Below are 20,092 nucleotides of genomic sequence, written 5' to 3' on the forward strand. Positions count from 1 at the left end.
ATATCCACTTTTACGTGGTCAAGTTGAGGTGGGTCTGGCGGTACCCAGGTGCAGATTCATTGTAGAATAGATGGATAAATATGGAACGTAAAACAGTAAATACATAAATAGTTCATTAATAAGTAGGAACACAAGTGTTAAATAAATATATAAACTATAGAGGTCATTGATTCAGGGGTGTGAGAGCACGGCGGGGCGGTGGCTAGCTCTGTCTCCTCACAGCGAGAAGGCCCTGGGTTCAATTCCCCCATCCAAAGACATGAAGATAAACTAATTAAAGCAAATAAAATGTGCACAGTGTTTGTGTTTATGTGTGAACACAGGTAGTGAATAAATAAATGAATGAATGTTTTAATAAAGAAACGCATGTAAAGAGTTGGCATACAGACATTATTTGAGTACTTCTTTATACATATGTGCATATGCATTTTTGCTCCACGTTTTATGTATGTATTGCCTTTAATTATAGAGTTTGATTACTTTATATTAACCCTTCTGTCATGTTCACCTCCCGCCCCTTACTTTAGTGTTCCCGGTCAAAATTGACCGGTCTGTTTTAACTGCTCTTAAATTAGCACAAAAACCATTTTTCACCACCAAATTTTTATTCAACATTCTTTAGCTGTGATCAATGTCTCAAAGTAGTGTTTAACATGAATTTATAGAATTAGACATAAAATAACTGCAGTGAAAATACAAAATGAACGTGTTTGTCATTTCGCCAGCGGACGGGTCGTGTATCTCTGTTATCAAATCGAATAATTCTTGAAAGGACATGAAACTGTTGTAAGGACATAGTTGCCCGGAATATAGGCCTGCCAGACTCTGCATCCCACAGACTTTTTGTAGCCTCATTGTTTGAGCGATATACTCCTGCTAAAATCAACAGACCGAAGTAGGCTTGGAGGTCTACCAGGTCGATTTCTCTCCAGGTGTCCCCAAACACACGCTTCCCCTCCAGGTTTGTCATCTCCAGTATAATTCCCTCAATGGACTCTGGTAAAAAGAGTTGGAAGCTGGACTTGATGTCATCCACACGAGATGTCGCATACCGTGTTGGCCCTGGAGTCATCTTTATGATGTTTTCCACTCTCGCTCTACTTCCTCTGTCCTGGGGGGATGAAGACCAGAGCAAGTGTCCACTCTTGGACTGGAATCTCTCCTCAGGTGCCTGTTCTTCAGGTGCCTCTCCCTCTCCATCTGACTGGTCAGTCTCCTCAAAGTTTGGATCTAAATCTGTGTTGTCTTCCACTTCCGAGACATCCTCCTCTATCTCTGGTTCAATTTCAGTGCCCTCTTCATCATGTCCAAAAACCTGGACCAGAACCTCTTCCACAGATAACCGCTTGGTCAGTCGCCTACTTATTGTGCTCAGAGTAAAATGAGTGCAAGGCAAACATCAATCTATATATATGGGGTCTGTGTGAAGATGATACATTGATTAGTCTGGAAGGTGTGGTTAACGTGTGGTTCACGTGGGGGATGGGCACATAAGCGCGGGAAAGAGATGGGTTCACATAACAGACACCTGTTTAGTCTGGTCAAGATAGTGAGAGTGAGTGAGTGAGTGAGTGAGTGAGTGAGTGAGTGAGTGAGTGAGTGGGTGGGTGGGTGAGTGAGTGTGGGTGGGTGAGTGAGTGTGGGTGGGTGGGTGAGTGAGTGTGGGTGGGTGAGTGAGTGTGGGTGGGTGGGTGAGTGAGTGTGGGTGGGTGGGTGAGTGAGTGTGGGTGGGTGGGTGAGTGAGTGTGGGTGGGTGAGTGAGTGTGGGTGGGTGGGTGAGTGAGTGTGGGTGGGTGGGTGGGTGAGTGAGTGTGGGTGGGTGGGTGGGTGGGTGAGTGAGTGTGGGTGGGTGGGTGAGTGAGTGTGGGTGGGTGAGTGAGTGTGGGTGGGTGGGTGAGTGAGTGTGGGTGGGTGAGTGAGTGTGGGTGGGTGGGTGAGTGAGTGTGGGTGGGTGGGTGAGTGAGTGTGGGTGGGTGAGTGAGTGTGGGTGGGTGGGTGAGTGAGTGTGGGTGGGTGAGTGAGTGTGGGTGGGTGGGTGAGTGAGTGTGGGTGGGTGAGTGAGTGTGGGTGGGTGGGTGAGTGAGTGTGGGTGGGTGAGTGAGTGTGGGTGGGTGGGTGAGTGAGTGTGGGTGGGTGGGTGAGTGAGTGAGTGTGGGTGGGTGGGTGAGTGAGTGTGGGTGGGTGAGTGAGTGTGGGTGGGTGAGTGAGTGTGGGTGGGTGGGTGAGTGAGTGTGGGTGGGTGAGTGAGTGTGGGTGGGTGAGTGAGTGTGGGTGGGTGAGTGAGTGTGGGTGGGTGGGTGAGTGAGTGTGGGTGGGTGAGTGAGTGTGGGTGGGTGGGTGGGTGAGTGAGTTTGGGTGGTGTGTATGGGGATGTTTTCTGTCTGATGGATGAATATAGTCTGAATACCCATTCATTTCCTATGGCGGTCACTTTTGACCGGGAACACCACAGGTGTCACAAGGCTGACTAAAACACTCAAAATTCAATGAAAGAGGTGATCATCACTTTTATATGTTCAAGTGCATATTGTGGAGGATATCATGAGGCCTTGAGGCAATCAGATGTAAAACACAATATTTATGAGTGTTTTAAGTTGTAAATCGGTCAGATTTGACCCGAACACGACAGAAGGGTTAAAAAGAAAAGACACGTTTTATGTTTTATTTGTGATTTTATAGCTCGATTTCGGTTCAATAACACTGCGCAGATTTTAAGCAGTAATGATCAGCTTGAAGGTGCTCATACGCAAGGCTGCGCTGTTTCTGCGCATATTATCACTTCGATAGGAAGTAATGGAGGAGGTGACCGGAGCTCAGATTATAGCCGAGGCGCTAAAAACGCAGGTGAAGATCAAAATACTATTTTATTATTTAATTATATTTATTAAACACAGCGCTGCTGCACGCTTGTATTGGTTTTCAATCTTTAAATAATAAAACCGAGCGAGCGCAGTGCGCATGTGTTCAATTTCTAACTTAGAACAACTTCATAATTCATGACAGCTTTTAAGTTGGGAATAAGAAACAAGTTTGACCAGTGTGGGTTCAGATAAACCCATTAAAGTGTTAAACTGGTGAATAATTTGAGCAGATTTGCATGTCAGCTCTGCGCTGATCTTCTTTGACCCGGCAGAGCGCCAAAGTTCAAAGGTCACTGCACTTAGCGTACTGGTTAGCGTATTAGCTTTAGCTTAGTAGCTAGCGAATTAAACTTTATGTTTTTATGTTTGCTAAACGAGCATTTTATAAGTACATGCTCACATTTAAGCATATTAATGATTTTTTTCACTATCTGTGTCCTTATAGAACCCATAATAAACCCAGCACAGTAGTTTGTGCTCTCCTGATACGAGTGTAGCAGGTGCAGCAGTGTTGTTGTTATTCTTGTTATTATTAACACCTTTAAGCACTGTTTTAATAGGTGTACAGTTTTAAAGAGACTGTGTTCTTCTAGTCCTTTATCAGTGGACAGTTCTCTCACTACAGGATACTTAGTGTTTCAAAATCCCAACAACACTGCTGCACCTGATACCTAATACCAGTGGAACACACACACTGCCTGGTCTTTATTATGTTATTAAAGTTGCAGTGCTGAGAAAGGTCCACCACACATAATTTGTAGTCAGTCAGGGTCCTCTGTGGGTCCATTTTTACTGATAGATGGATTACAGTCAGTAATCGTATACCCACAATCGTGTACCCTCATTGTTTGTTTGTTTATTGGGATTTTAACGGCATGTTTTACACTTTGGTTACATCCATGACAGGAACGGTATAAACTCATCACACGAGATTCATCACTTCACACGTTTATATCCAACACAGTCATGGACAATTCAGTGTCGGAGGAAACCCACGCAGACACGGGGAGAACATGCAAACTCCACACAGAAAGGACCTGGACCGTCCCACCTGGGGATCGAACCCAGGACCTTCTTGCTGTGAGGCGACAGTGCTACCCACTTAGCCACCGTTCCGACCTCCCTCATAGTAGCTTATAAAATAATCTACGAATTTATATACAGTGCTCGGTTTGTATATATCTGAATATGAAAATGTTTATGTCTGACAAACCTGGACTAGTGTGTCCATACGTCTGGTTTTTTATCTGCCTGTCTACAGTCTGGTGCAAAACCTGGACGGACACGTATTCGTCCTCCTCCAGAAGTGAACCGGACGCTTAAAACGATCATAATTCATTTTCCTGTCGTTAACTTATGAACACGTCAGAAGAAACTACTCATGATTGATTGGTTTGAAGCTTCACTTTCCGTGAGGACGTTCCACCACTTTATTATGGAATGTTCATCCCTGAAATCCTGGTTAATGACTAAGTTTTAATAACCGTTCACGCTGTCGACACACCAAAACGATAAACAACGTCCAGCTCTGAGTGTCGCCCAGCACCGACTCATTTGGAAGATTTGGGAAAGATGAAATTCATGTAAACCTAATCGACCCTCGTTCAGATTTATACAGATTGAGCACTGGATGTAAATGTATTGATTATTTTATAAAGTACTTGAACCATACAGAATACACTGTTGCCTCACAGCACGAAGCTCCTGGGTTCGGTTCCCAGATGGAGTTTGCATGTTCTTCCTGCTCTGGTTTCCTTCCACAAGTCCAAAGACATACAGTCAGGTGAACTGGAGCTACTAAAGTCCCCCTAGCTATGAGTGTGTGTTTGAGTGTGTGTGTTTGCCCTGTGATGGACTGGCAACCTCTGTAGGTTGTTTTCTGCCTTTCACCCAGTGAGTCAGGACCCACCGTGACCCTGAGCGGGATCAAGTGGAGGTGAAACAGACCATGAATGAATGAATGAATGAAAGTGTGTGTAATTCACCTGTGTGTGTGTGTGTTGTGCTTTTCCTGCAGAATGTGGAGTACATGTTTGGCATCGTCGGCGTGCCCATTATTGAGGTCGCCATGGCAGCCCAGGCTGCTGGCATCAAATATGTGGGCATGCGTAATGAACAGGCGGTAAGAATGTCTCCATGCACATCCAGAACCTTTTTTATTCATCATAAATAATGAAGCTTGGTTTATTTATGGTTACAGACACTGTGTACGTATTAAATCCCATTACCGTAATAGTTGGGACATTTTGTAAACACAATAAAAGGAAGAATCTGGGATTTATTCATGCAGTTAAATCTTTATTTATCCGACAAACGTAGGAAGAAAGAACTTCTACTGTTTTGGTAAAGCAGTTGATTGTATTTGTAAATTTAAACCACTCGGACAGTCAAAATAATAGTAAACTGTTTAAAGAATATTCATTTACTGTCTTAAAAGGTTCCACAGTGAGCAGGTGAGTTGGTAGCAGGTGAGGGAATCATGATCGGCTATAAAAGGATCCACCAAAGGTTCAGTCTTGATACTCCAATCATTTGTGGGAGAGTTAATTTCTCATTGCAAGATCTGGTACCATCTACTGTACATGATGTTGTAAAAAGATTGCGATAATCCCTACAAACCTCAGTCCGAACAGGATGACGCAGGAAACCAGTGTGTCGGACGGCACTGCATGAGAAACCATCGTGCTACTAAATACAGCCACATGGGCTTGGGAGTGCTTCAGAAAACCGTTGTTACTTAACACAGTTCGCCGCTGCATAAAGAAATGCAACTTGAACCTGTGTTATACAAGAGAAACCTGTACATCAATTCTATAAAGGAGAATGCTATGTTTTTGCATAGTTCTCTGGGCCTGAACTCATCTCAGATGGACCAAAGAAGTGTGTGCTGTGGTCATATGAGACCATCCAAACTGTTATCAGCGAAAGGTGCTGTTGAGGTCAAGGCTCTGTACAGGACACAGGAGATTTCCTTGATGTCTTTATAGAGCTAGAGGGACACAGTCCTGCTGGAATAGGAAAGGACCTTCCCTAAACTAAGCTGCAAAGTTGGAAGCACATAATATCTTTTATATGATTGATTTATTACACCTGTTACACCTGCTTGTGGCTGAAACACCTGAATTCAGTAATTAGAAGTGGCGTCCCAATACTTTCGTCCATGTATTTATTTATTTATTTATAATATTTTTTGTTGTTGGCCAGGCATGCTACGCTGCATCAGCGGTTGGATATTTGACGGGACGGTATGTTTATGATATTTATTTCATCGTGTACGGTGTGTTGGCAGCTCACCTGTAATTTTTTTTATTCTCCACCTTCGCAGTCCGGCCGTGTGTCTGGTCGTGTCGGGACCGGGACTGATCCACGCGCTCGGCGGAATGGCTAACGCTAACATGAACTGCTGGTGAGGCCACGATATCAAAATCCGCATAAAATATCCTGAACTTGTGGGTCTGTCCATAAACTAACGGTCTCCCTGAAATTCCAGGCCTGTGATCGTCATCGGCGGGTCGTCTGATCGGAACCAGGAGACGACCGGAGCCTTTCAGGAATTCCCTCAGGTTTGTTTTGTAAACGTTCCACGTTTTTGGGGGGAAGTTACGCCCTCTGCTGGCTGATTGGGGGATAATGGAGATCGGTGCGTGACTCTCTGTGCGCGATACGGATCTCCGTATGAACCCCGGTGCAGGTGAAAGGAAGCGGTCGGTGCTGCACGCGTGTCGGAGGGGGCGTGTGTTAGTCACGACCTTCCTCAGTCAGAAGTGGAGGCCTGCAGCAATACAGTGGGGGAATTGGATATGACTAAAATATAAAACCAGAGTAACAGTGTCATCCCTCGACCTTAATTTCTTCCTAAATGTACGCTGCTGCGCTCCGGAATGTTCTGGATGTTAAACACGGATTTTGATTCATGTTTTTCTGTGAGGTTTTGTCCCCGCCGGGGGGTCGTGCTGAAGAAATACGATCTGGGAATCGGATATGACGAAAAATACATTAAAAACTCTTTCCTCTGTCAGGTGGAAGCCTGTCGTCTTTACAGCAAGTTCTCCGCTCGGCCGGGCAACCTGACCATGATCCCTGCCGTGGTGGAAAAGGTGCAGTTACGTCTCACACTTCTTGTTTGTCATCGTATACAAAACAACGTAATATGATCTATAATAAAATAAAATAAACCACTTCTTTTCACCAGGCAGTACGCAGCAGTATGTACGGCCGTCCCGGAGCGTGCTACATAGACATTCCTGGAGACATGGTGAATGCCAGCGTGGACCTGAAAAGTGTCAGGTGACGCCTTGTTCCTCACACCTACATATTATTCTGTTAGAGTCAGTGACTGTGTTGCCAAAAGTATTTGGACGCCCGACCGAGAGCTTGTTGGACGTCTAGTTTCAAAAACAAATCATATTAAAATAGAGCGCCCTCCAGAGATGTTCACAAGTCACAAAATACGAGTCCGAGTCACGAGTCAATATAATCCACACAAAACATATATTTTAAATGTAGCGTAGAAATAAAGAAATAATCTTTAACAACAGCTGCTTTTCTTTTATGAGAAGCTTCCCACAAGACATAAAGGAGTGTGTGTGTGTGTGTGTGTGAGCGAGCAATTGAGGTTTAAGGGCCTTGCTGAAGGGCCCAACAGTGGCAACCTGGCAGTACAGGGGCTTAAACCAGCGATCGTTTGATTACTAGTTCAGTATCTTAACCAGTAGGCTACAACTGGTAGGCAGCGTTTGTAGGGCTGTGTCGGTGTTCCGATTCATCCCAGAGCTGTTGAGTGGGGCTGAGGTCGGGGCTCTGTGCAGGACACTTTTCTTCACGTCTTTATAGAGCTCATGCTGGAAAAGGAAGGGACCTTCCCTAAACTGTTGCTGCAAAGTTGGAAGCACCTCATTACCTTTATATGTAAGATTTATTACACCTGTTAGTGACTGTTATGGCTGGAATACATGAATGCAAATATTAGAAGGGGCGTCCCAATACTTTTGTCCATATAGTGCAGTCCATGTAGTATAGTTGTTCCACCCTTAATCTGTACATTTTAATTGAAATAGACAATAATAATTAACATATATAATAAGATATAATAATAACAATAATAACCTTCTTTTGTTGATTTGTGGGTATGCTTCGGGTCGTTGTCTGATCTGTGTTCAGTTCCGGTAGCTCATGACTGACTGTAGTCTCCGTGGCTGGATGGTTTCAGGTTTCCGTGCTGCTGTCCTCCTCCTCCCGGCAGCCTGGCCAGCGACTCGGAGATCTTGAAAGCGGCGGCAGTGCTGAAGCGGGCTCACAGACCGCTGCTCGTCATCGGGAAAGGTATTCCTCCTCCAATTTTCCTCCCAATTTAGTCATATCCCCTTCCCTGATCTCCTGACTCCTGACTGAGGGTCGTGACTAACACACGCCCCCTCCGAAACGTGTGCAGTACCAACCGCTTCTTTTCACCTGCACCAGGTTTCATATGGAGATCCGTATCGCACACAGAGAGTCACACACTGCTCTCCATTATCCTCCGTCTCTGTGAAGTTCCTTGATCAGCCAGCAGAGGGCGTAACTGCAGCAGTTATGAGGAATCTCTGCATCCCTCTCTCCCTCAGACCAGCCAGTCATTGTCTGTGTAGGCGCCCGGTTGGTCAATAGCAGAGCTGAGATTTGATCATGGTGCTAAACAAACATTCTGAGTTTTTAGTCTTTAAATTAATAATTTCTCGACAAATATTTACACAATAAATAATAAAAAATACCTGGCAATAATAAACAGTAAAAAATATGAAAGCAAGCAGAATAAATAAGAGACATTTAGGAAAAATAATGTAACATGAAATATATAGTATAAATAACCCAAAACTTGCTGTATCTTCATTTTGCCCTTCAGTTTTCTGTGGGATGATGTTTTTGTGTGTTTTGTGTTGGCTTGTACTTAATAAGCGCCTGTGTGTTGGGTTCTGTAGGTGCAGCCTATGGCCGGGCAGAGGATGAGCTTAAAGAGCTGGTGGAACTTACTGGGTTGCCCTTCCTGCCCACTCCGATGGGGAAAGGAGTTCTTCCTGACGACCATCCGAACTGTGTGGCCGCCGCCCGCTCCAGGTGAGTAAAATTCATCAAATCTGAATCTGTTTCTGAGTGAACTAATATAAAAGTTCAGAGTAAAAACACACCAGATGATCCTCTGTGTGTAAAATAAACTGTATTATTTAAAAAGATTATTATTATTATTATGATGATTATTATTATTATTATTTTCATTATAAACACTGGTATTATCGCTATTATTATTATATCATTATTAATATATTATTATTATTATTTTATATTATCATTATTATTTTATATTATTATTATTTTCATTATAAACATTGGTATTATTATTAATATTAATAATATTAATATTATTATTATTATTTTATATTATCATTTTTTTATATTATTATTATTATTGCTGCTATTATTATTATTATTTTATATTATTATTATTTTATATTATTTTTTTAATATTATTATTATTATCATTATTATTATTATTATTGCTATTATTATTATTATTATTATTTTATATTATTATTATTATTTTCATTATAAACATTGGTATATGATTGATTTGATTGATTGAGTACTTTATTAATCCCCGAAGGGAAATTATGGTGTCGCAGCAGCAATAACAATTATAAACAAGTAAGATATAAAATCTAAAAATATACATACAGTGTATCACAAAAGTGAGTACACCCCTCACATTTCTGCAGATATTTAAGTATATCTTTTCATGGGACAACACTGACAAAATGACACTTTGACACAATGAAAAGTAGTCTGTGTGCAGCTTATATAACAGTGTAAATTTATTCTTCCCTTCAAATAACTCAATATACAGCCATTAATGTCTAAACCACCGGCAACAAAAGTGAGTACACCCCTTAGTGAAAGTTCCTGAAGTGTCAATATTTTGTGTGGCCACCATTATTTCCCAGAACTGCCTTAACTCTCCTGGGCATGGAGTTTACCAGAGCTTCACAGGTTGCCACTGGAATGCTTTTCCACTCCTCCATGACGACATCACGGAGCTGGCGGATTTTCGAGACTTTGCGCTCCTCCACCTTCCGCTTGAGGATGCCCCAAAGATGTTCTATTGGGTTTAGGTCTGGAGACATGCTTGGCCAGTCCATCACCTTTACCCTCAGCCTCTTCAATAAAGCAGTGGTCGTCTTAGAGGTGTGTTTGGGGTCATTATCATGCTGGAACACTGCCCTGCGACCCAGTTTCCGGAGGGAGGGGAACATGCTCTGCTTCAGTATTTCACAGTACATATTGGAGTTCATGTGTCCCTCAATGAAATGTAACTCCCCAACACCTGCTGCACTCATGCAGCCCCAGACCATGGCATTCCCACCACCATGCTTGACTGTAGGCATGACACACTTATCTTTGTACTCCTCACCTGATTGCCGCCACACATGCTCGAGACCATCTGAACCAAACAAATTAATCTTGGTCTCATCAGACCATAGGACATGGTTCCAGTAATCCATGTCCTTTGTTGACATGTCTTCAGCAAACTGTTTGCGGGCTTTCTTGTGTAGAGACTTCAGAAGAGGCTTCCTTCTGGGGTGACAGCCATGCAGACCAATTTGATGTAGTGTGCGGCGTATGGTCTGAGCACTGACAGGCTGACCCCCCACCTTTTCAATCTCTGCAGCAATGCTGACAGCACTCCTGCGCCTATCTTTCAAAGACAGCAGTTGGATGTGACGCTGAGCACGTGCACTCAGCTTCTTTGGACGACCAACGCGAGGTCTGTTCTGAGTGGACCCTGCTCTTTTAAAACGCTGGATGATCTTGGCCACTGTGCTGCAGCTCAGTTTCAGGGTGTTGGCAATCTTCTTGTAGCCTTGGCCATCTTCATGTAGCGCAACAATTCGTCTTTTAAGATCCTCAGAGAGTTCTTTGCCATGAGGTGCCATGTTGGAACTTTCAGTGACCAGTATGAGAGAGTGTGAGAGCTGTACTACTAAATTGAACACACCTGCTCCCTATGCACACCTGAGACCTAGTAACACTAACAAATCACATGACATTTTGGAGGGAAAATGACAAGCAGTGCTCAATTTGGACATTTAGGGGTGTAGTCTCTTAGGGGTGTACTCACTTTTGTTGCCGGTGGTTTAGACATTAATGGCTGTATATTGAGTTATTTTGAGGGAAGAATAAATTTACACTGTTATATAAGCTGCACACAGACTACTTTTCATTGTGTCAAAGTGTCATTTTGTCAGTGTTGTCCCATGAAAAGATATACTTAAATATCTGCAGAAATGTGAGGGGTGTACTCACTTTTGTGATACACTGTATATGAAGAAAATAAAATAAAATAAAATAAAAATATAATAACATAAAAAATAATAATATAATATAAAAACATCTAACAGGACAAGAACAAAAGAAACTAAAAGGGAGGGGGGCTGAAGGTGCAGTTACAGACGTTGTGCAATTTGAAATTTTTAAATAAAAACTAAAAACAGTACCCTGTGCAAATTGTAGTTTAATTGTCTTTTGTGGGTGTTATAGGTTCTGAGTCCTTCTCTTGCACCAGTGAGAGTTATTATAGGTTGCCACCGCTGTGGGCAGAAATGACTTCCTATAGCGCTCTTTGTTGCAGCGAAGTTGGCGGAACCTTCCACTGAAGGCACTTTGCTGTTTAATCAGCAGGTCGTGTAACGGGTGTGTGGTATTGTCCATTACGTTGAGCAGCTTGTGCAAAATTCTCTGCTCAATAACCAGCTCTAGGGGCTCCAGAGCAAAACCCAGCACAGAACCAGCCTTCCTGATAAGCTTGTTAAGCTTTTTGGAGTCTTTGGCTCTAATGCTGCTCCCCCAGCAGATGGCTGCATAGAAAATTGCACTTTCGACTACAGACTGGTAAAAAATGTGTAGCATCTTGCTGCATACATTGAAGGACCTGAGCCTCCTTAAGAAATAAAGTCTGCTCTGGCCTTTTTTGTAGACAGCCTCGGTGTTGCACTTCCAGTCCAGTCTGTTGTCAAGATGGACACCAAGGTATTTGTAACTTTCCACCACCTCCACATCATCCCCCAGGATACAGAGGGGTTTCAAAGCAGCCCTGGTCTTCCTGAAGTCTAGGACCATCTCTTTTGTCTTGGTCACATTTAAAAGAAGGTGGTTGTTCCTTGACCACGAGACAAAGCGGTCAACCAGATCCCTGTACTCACTCTCATCTCCACCCCTGATACACCCCACCACTGCTGAGTCATCTGAGAACTTTTGTAGATGACAGGACTCAGAGTTGTACTGGAAATCTGAGGTATACAGGGTAAAGAGAAAAGGTGAGAGAACAGTCCCCTGCGGTGCTCCTATGTTGCTAACCACCTGATCAGAAACACCTCCTTTCAGTCGCACAAACTGCAGTCTGTCTGTCAGGTAGTCAGTAATCCAAGAGGAAGTGAAGGTGTCCACTTGCATTAATTGAAGCTTCTCTTTAAGCATCAAAGGCTGGATGGTGTTAAAAGCACTGGAGAAATCAAAGAATATAATCCTCACAGAGCTGCCAGCTAGATCCAAATGCGAGTGTGCTCGTTGTAGCAAGTAGATGATGGCGTCTTCAACACCAACCTCATGGCGGTAGGCGAACTGCAGTGGGTCCAGGGAGGTGGTCACCTGGGGTCTGAGATGGGCCAGAACAAGTCTCTCCATTGCCTTCATAATGTGTGATGTTAAGGCAATCGGTCTGTAGTCGTTGAGGGCAGAAGGAGAAGACTTCTTTGGTACTGGAACGAGGCACGATGTCTTCCACAGCACTGGAACCTTCATGAGACGCAGGCTCAGATTAAAGATGTGCTGCAGAACCCCACATAGCTGGTCCGCGCAGGTTCTCAGGACTCTGGGGCTTATGCCATCTGGACCAGGAGCTTTGTTCCAACGTAGTCTTTCCAGCTGTCTCTTCACCTGGCTGCTGGAAACAAACAGACAGGGGGAGGGTGTACTGGAAGGCTCAGTTGTGTGAGACGTGGAGGGGGGTGAAGATTGAAGAGATTTTAAGTCCAATGTACAAGTACAAGTGAAGGGTGTAGAGGAGATGTGTGAATTGTTGGTACTGATGACTGAAGAGGTGTGACAGGAACACAAAGGTGGTACTAATAGCTGGAGAGGTGTGGCAGGAGAGGTGTGACTGGAACCCAAAGATGATGGGTCTGTGTGGTTGGGGGGGGAAGTGAAGGCTGAATGATCAATGCTGAACCTATTAAAGAAATTGTTCAGCTCGTTAGCTCTAATTCCGTCACCCTCCGTCTGATTCATCCTTGCCTTGAAGCCCGTGATTGTTCTCATACCCGACCACACGTCCCTCAATAGTATAGTTATTATTATATCATTATAAATATATTATTATTATTATTTGTATTGTTATTATATTTAATTATTATCATTATTATTATTTGTATTATTGTTATTATAACTTTATTATTATAACTTTTATTATTTTTTTTCAATATTATTGTTATTATTTTTAATTATTATTATTATTAACATGGCTATAATAAATAATAATTTGTATTATTATGTTATTATCAGCATCATTGTTATTATTATTTGTATTATTGTTGTTATTACTTTTTATTATTATTATTATTATTTTTTTTTTATCAATATTGTTATTATTATTATTATTTTTATCAATATTATTATTTCACTTGTATTGGTACGAATCACAAACAATTAGGATTTAAATATTAGAATCTCGTTGTATATAAATAACACACCGTGATGTTGTGTACGTCATGATTACATATATAAAGCACACGTGTGTGAGCAGTGCAGGTTTGATGTTCATGCAGATTACAGGTGTGTGTGTGTGTGTGTGTGTGTGTGTGTGTGTGTGTGTGTGTGTGTTTGTGTGTTTGTTCCAGAGCTCTGCTGGAGGCCGATGTGATCGTGCTGCTGGGCGCCAGACTCAACTGGATGCTGCACTTTGGTCTCCCTCCCAGATTCAACCCCCATGTTAAAATAATTCAGGTGGGTTACAGGTGGACGTGTAGCATGAAGTTGTGTTACTCTCACGCGCTCGCTGTTCCTTTAGCTTAGCCTTGAGGGTGAGGGTGGAGCATCGTGACCACGACTACGTGTCAGCTCCGTGGTGGATGGAGTAGCTGGCTTCTGGTTCCACCTAACACTTACCCTCTTTATAGCTGCAGTCAGACCCAGCGAAGTAAGAGTCAAGTTCCTTTGTTTATCACATGCCAGGCCGCCATTTAGTGTTGTGGAGCGTCTACCCCACACCCTGTAAAGCCTGATATCCAGTGATAGCGGAACTTGGGTCCAGAAGCGCTATGAAGGTCCTGTGCACCAATGACTGAAGCGTATACGATTGGATGAGCTGTATGATCTCCGTGTAGGTGGACGTATGTGCCGAGGAGATGAGCAACAACGTGAGCGCCACAGCAGCCCTGCTGGGAGACGTCCGGGCCGTCGTCACCCAGGTAACAAATCACCACCAAAACATCATTGTACGTTACTCACATCACAGAGATCCACTCACCGATCCGAATTCCAGCTGACCGAACGCTTGAGATCGGACGCGTGGGCGTACCCGGTGGGCGCAGAATGGTGGTCCGCGCTGAGAGAAAAGATGGCTTCCAACGCTCAGATATCCAAGGTAAAGCGCCGACCGTATATTTACGATTTCTCTTCGATAATTACGTCCGTACGTTTGACGTGAGTGTTCTGTGCGCGCAGGCGCTCGCTCTCCGCCCCACGCTGCCCATGAACTACTACACCGCCTTCCACCACATCGCCCAGCTCCTGCCCAGGGACTGCATCATCGTCAGCGAGGGCGCCAACACCATGGACATCGGGCGCACCATGCTGCTCAATCACCTCCCCAGACACAGGTTCCTCACGCTGGCGTCTCAGCGACCATAACAAAACGTCTACACATGGCTGACAGATTGTGTTCGGGGTTTGTGGACCCTGTTCTGGAGGAAACGGGTCACAATCCTCGTACCAGATTCGGGCTGGGCCGTTCACGTCTGTGCAGACGCCCGACCGACTGATAGCACAGCTAAGATTCGAACCCTGAATCCCCAGATCTCAGCAGTAGTGTTTTAGCTACACTTTACTCTACCGCTTCACAATTCGAGCCCCCGGCTAATAATTCCGTATGATTTCCATATGATAATCATGGATACTCACAGCCAGAAGGTCCTGGGTTCAATTCCCTGGAGGGAATTCACAGCTGAAAGTGAAACATTTTAAATATGAATAAAAAATTTCTGCCGTAATTCTACACAAACAGCGATTAGCTTGTCTGGTTTGTCGTCATAAGTGCTGCAGTTACGCCCTCTGCTGGCTGATCGATGGTGCTGCACAGAGACGGGGTATAATCGAGATCTGTGCGTCTCTCCGTGCGCGATACGTATCTCCATATGGACACGCCCGGTGCAGGTGAAAAGAACTGGTTGGTACTGCACAAGTGCACACAATCAGGGAATTGGATACGACTAAACTGGGGGGAAAAAAATGCATTTAAAAACAGAAAACCTTTGTATTGATTTGCCGTTACAGTCACCGCGACTATAAAGATGGGACTCGAACCAATTTCCTTTCATTTGTCACCATGTAGTTAGTGTTTGTAGCTCTGAACGTTGTCGTGCTGTCGTTTCGCAGGCTGGACGCGGGAACGTTCGGCACCATGGGGGTGGGACCCGGCTTCGCCATCGCGGCCGCAGTACTGGAGCAGGCCCGGCGCGGGACCAAGAGAGTGGTGTGTGTGGAGGGGGACAGTGCGTTCGGGTTCTCGGGGATGGAGGTCGAGACCATGTGCAGGTAAAAGCTCAGGTTCTTATTATATATACACTGGTGTTCAGGATCAGGGTCCAGGCACTACGAGGTCCACTAGAGTTCCTCCACACCAAACATTTGACAGTGTCTTTATGAAGCCTGCTTTGTGCACACTTCTCCTGGACATGTAATTAAGGGCCTTCCCTAAACTGTTGCCACCAAATTGGATGGGTACAACACCTGACAGTTACACAGCAGTTAGAAGGGCTGTCCACATACTTTTGGCCAGATAACATACCGTGTAAGGTACTTTTTGAGAGAGAATGATTCATTTGAACTGAGTCGGTCATGTAGAGAATGATTCGTTTAACCTGATGTTGAGAATGATTTGTTTAAAGAGAGTCATTTGGAGAACGATTCGTTTGAACATAGTCATACATGTAGGGAATAATTCATTTGAACAGAGTCAATTATGTCAAGAATGATTCATTTGAACAGAGTCATTCTTGTCAAGAACGATTCATTTGAGCAGAGGTATTCATGTTCAGAGGGAATCATTTGAACAGAGCGATTCATGTCGAGAATGATTCGTTTAAACTGAGTCATTTATATCAAGAATGATTCATTTGAACAGAGTCATTAATGAAAAGAATGATTTGTTTGAACAGAATGATTTAAGTTTGAGAATGATTCGTTTAAACTGAGTTATTTACGTCAAGAATAATTCATTTGAACAGAGTCATTCATGTTGAGTGATTCATTTGAACAGAGTTATTCATGTCAGGACTGATTCATTTAAACAGAGTCATTTATGTAGCGAACGATTCATTTGGACAGTGGTATTCATGTCCAGAGGGAATCATTTAAACAGAGCGATTCATGTTGAGAATAATTTTTTTTAAACAGAGTCATTCATGTAGAAAGAACGATTCATTTGAACAAGCATATTTATGTACAAAGGGAATCATTTGAACAGTTGTTCATGTCGAGAACGATTCATTCATTCATGTAGAGAGAATGATTCGTTCTTGTCTAAAATGATTTGTTCGAACAGAATCTTGCATCTCAAGAACAATTCATTTGGACAGTGGTATTAATGTCCAGAGGGAATCATTTGAACAGAGCGATTCACGTTGAGATTGATTCATTTGAACAGAGTCATTCATGTCAGGACTGATTTATTTGAATAGTCATGCATGTCGAGAACGATTCGTTTAAACAGAGTCATTCATGTATAGAGAAAGATTCGTTTGGACACGCATATTTATGTACAAAGGGAATCATTTAAACAGAGTGATTCATGTTGAGAGTGATTCGTTTGAACAGAGTCATGCTGTTATAAGAGGGCAGTTACATTCCTACAGCACGTGTATGTTTTTATATCCGGTAATTCACACACGGCCGCTTTATTTTCTAATGAATATATAAAATCACCACATAGAGCTTAAAATGAAGCTTTATTAATATTTTGCACCAGGTATAAGCTGCCGGTCATCATCATCGTCATCAACAACAACGGCATCTACAGCGGCGTGAACGCAGAGACGTGGAGAGAAATGGAGAAGATGGGAGACATGACCGCTATGTGAGTCCTGTCACACCGCCGTCCCGACAGGCCGCTATCAGAACCGACCGTTAGCATCCGTGCGATCGCGTGTGTAATCCTGGCGTGTGTGTTTCAGCGCTCCTCCGGTAACGCTCCTCCCCGAGGCGCGCTACGAGCAGGTCATGTGTGCGTTCGGGGGCCGCGGTTATCTGGCGAGGACGGTGGAGGAACTGCGCCACGCCCTGCAGCGAAGCCTGAGCGACACGACCGCGCCCAGTTTAATCAACGTCCTCATAGATCCGGCCAGCGACCGGAAACAGCAGGTAATGTACTACCTTCAGCACACTTCACAGCCTCAGCAAACACATGCACAAGATTCTGTTTTCATTTTAAAGACAAGTTGAATATTATTCAACAGTCATTGTTCAATGAATGCTGGCTGATGGATGGTGCTGCACAGACGGGGGGTAACGGAGATCGGTGCGTGACTCTCTGTGCGCTATACGGATCTCCGTATGAACCCTGGTGCAGGTGAAAAGGAGAGTTCTGTACAACACACGTGTCGGAGGGGGAGCGTGTTACGTACGACCCTCCTCACTCATGATGGGGGTCTGCAGCACTAGAGGAGAGATGTAACCAGGGGAATTGGATATGACTAAATTGGGGGGAAAAGGAAAATGCAGAAATAGAATTTTAGAAATTATGACTGCATGTCATTCATTTGAAGTTATTGATGTCAGGAATGATTCATATTAACAGAATCATTAATGTCGAGAATGATTCATTTGAACAGAGTCATTCATGTTGAGTGATTCGTTTCATCAGAGTCATTCATGTTCAGAATGATTCATTTGAACAGAGTCATTCATGTTAAGTGATTTGTTTGAACAGAGTCATTCATGTTGAGTGATTCATTTGAACAAAGTCATTCATGTCGAGAACAATTTGTTTATAATCATTAACGTCATTCAGAGTCATTCATGTCACGATTCATTTGCAGTGATGCATGTTGAGTGATTCATTTGAACAGTCATTAATGTCTAGAATGATTCATATGAACAGAGTCATTCATGTCATGAACGATTCATATGAAAAGAATCATTAATGTTGAGAACAATTCATTTGCACAGAGTCATTTATGTTGAGAATGATTCATATGAACAGAGTTAATAATGTTGAGAACGATTCATTTGAGTCATTCATGAGCTCGAACTGTTTGATGGTCTTTTTGGGAAGTCCAGTTATGAGACCAGTACAACAGTCCACCCTACTACTATGATGATGATAAAAGGATCGTTTCTATCAGACAGAAACACACACACACACACACACACACACGTGTTGCACAAGGTTTATTTTAATAAACAGTTTAATTGAACTGTTTAACACCCGCCTGGTTCTCGTTGTGTGTGTGTGTGTGTGTGTGTGTGTGTGTACGTGCAGGACTTTCCCTGGCTGACCCGCTCCAATCTGTAAGCTGGACGGCAGGACGATCAATATCCTGCGATACTTTCCCTCCCTCAGACCGTCGGAGCTGACCACTGGCTGGACGCCCTCGTCTCTCATCCACCTCTTACGATAATTAAAAGCACAGAATGTCTCCTGATGAGAAAGTGCTGATTCCACAGAGCTCCGGGGATCCGTCTTCATCCAGGATGTAGATCAGGGCCCACTGCAGCACAGCACGGTCCACCCGCGTCACCCTGTGGACCCTGGTCACTTTTGGGAAATGTTTGTCTTTAATTAACCAGAAGTAGTTTTGTATTTGTGTAGTTTGTGTGGGCTGAATATTGGGGTCTGTGTTTATAACAGAATGTAACACTATACAGGTGAAATAGCTTCACTAAACTCTATTTAATCTGGGTGGAGATGAACTACAGTAATTCTATCATCTTTTAAATTAAGGTCGTACCTCTGAGCCAAACTGTCCAACTCTGGGGGGCAAAATGGACCTGACGGCTTTTGGTGTTTATTATAATTCTGGTTTATATTGTATAAAAATGATAATAAAAATATATATTGTTAAAAATAATCACATGAAACCACTGAATAATCACTTTTTTATGCATTTTATCTGCTGATTTGATTAAAGTGCTGAACCACAGGCGCTCGGGTGGATGAGAGATATAACCAGGGGAACTGGATATGACCAGATTAGAGAGAAAAAGAGACGTTAAAGTTTGACTGTACGTTAAACTGTTCACACGTGGATCTGTGTGTTAATGCTCAAACGATGTGGATGTTTTGCATCATAATCCAGTATGAACGTAAAACTCCCAATTTAGTTGTATCCAGTTCCCAGATGTTCTCCTTTTTGGGGTCTGATGTTATTCTGTTTGGGGTCTGATGCCCTTATTTTGGGGTCTGATCTTTATTGGGGTCTGATGTTCCTCCTTTTTGGGGTCTGATGTCCCTCTTTTTTGGGGTCTGATGTTCCTTCTTTTTGGGGTCTAATGTTCCTCTTTTTTGGGGTCTGATGTCCCTCCTTTTTGGGGTCTGATGTTCCTCTTTTTTGGGGTCTGATGTTCCTTCTTTTTGGGGTCTAATGTTCCTCCTTTTTGGGGTCTGATGTCCCTCCTTTTTGGGGTCTGATGTCCTTTTTGGGGTCTGATGCTCTCCTTTTTGGGGGTCTGATGTTCTTCTTTTTGGGGTCTCATGTTCCTCCTTTTTGGGGTCTGATGCTCTCCTTTTTGGGGGTCTGATGTTCTTTTTGGGGTCTGATGTTCCTCCTTTTTGTGGTCTGATGTTTTCCTTTTTTGGGGTCTGATGTTCCTCCTTTTTTGGGGTCCGATGTTCCTCCTTTTTGGGGGTCTGATGTTCTTCTTTTTGGGGTCTGATGTTCCTCCTTTTTGTGGTCTGATGTTTTCCTTTTTTGGGGTCTGATGTTCCTCCT

General features: G+C 43.4%; 1 protein-coding gene across 2 annotated transcripts; it reads left to right on the top strand.

The window, feature by feature from the left end:
- The first annotated feature begins 2,768 nt into the window (after positions 1–2,768).
- Positions 2,769–19,231, top strand: hacl1 (2-hydroxyacyl-CoA lyase 1). Of its 2 annotated transcripts, XM_062992370.1 has the most exons (17): positions 2,769–2,844; positions 4,879–4,983; positions 6,066–6,106; positions 6,187–6,267; positions 6,352–6,424; positions 6,881–6,958; positions 7,054–7,148; positions 8,071–8,183; positions 8,819–8,954; positions 13,784–13,889; positions 14,270–14,353; positions 14,428–14,529; positions 14,610–14,764; positions 15,540–15,698; positions 17,131–17,238; positions 17,336–17,522; positions 18,643–19,231. In XM_062992370.1, exons 1-17 carry the CDS (start codon positions 2,794–2,796, stop codon positions 18,673–18,675), a joined length of 1,707 nt encoding a protein of 568 aa, XP_062848440.1. In that variant the 5' UTR covers positions 2,769–2,793; the 3' UTR covers positions 18,676–19,231. The 2 variants fall into 2 exon arrangements, with proteins under 2 accessions (XP_062848440.1, XP_062848439.1); XM_062992369.1 differs by lacking the exon at positions 2,769–2,844 and having other exon boundaries at positions 4,601–4,983.
- The last annotated feature ends 861 nt before the right edge of the window (positions 19,232–20,092 follow it).

Source organism: Trichomycterus rosablanca, chromosome 3, assembly GCF_030014385.1.
Source record: "Trichomycterus rosablanca isolate fTriRos1 chromosome 3, fTriRos1.hap1, whole genome shotgun sequence".
Taxonomy (NCBI): Eukaryota; Metazoa; Chordata; class Actinopteri; order Siluriformes; family Trichomycteridae; genus Trichomycterus; species Trichomycterus rosablanca.

What these genes read in the sequence shown, in the direction of transcription:
- hacl1 (XM_062992369.1), top strand. Translation starts at nt 4,822, where the DNA reads ATGAATGAAAGTGTGTGTAATTCACCTGTGTGTGTGTGTGTTGTGCTT. An exon ending in GTGGCCGCCGCCCGCTCCAG is followed by an intron (nt 8,955 to 13,783) that starts GTGAGTAAAATT and finishes TGTTTGTTCCAG; the next exon opens with AGCTCTGCTGGAGGCCGATG. An exon ending in CCAGCGACCGGAAACAGCAG is followed by an intron (nt 17,523 to 18,642) that starts GTAATGTACTAC and finishes GTGTACGTGCAG; the next exon opens with GACTTTCCCTGGCTGACCCG.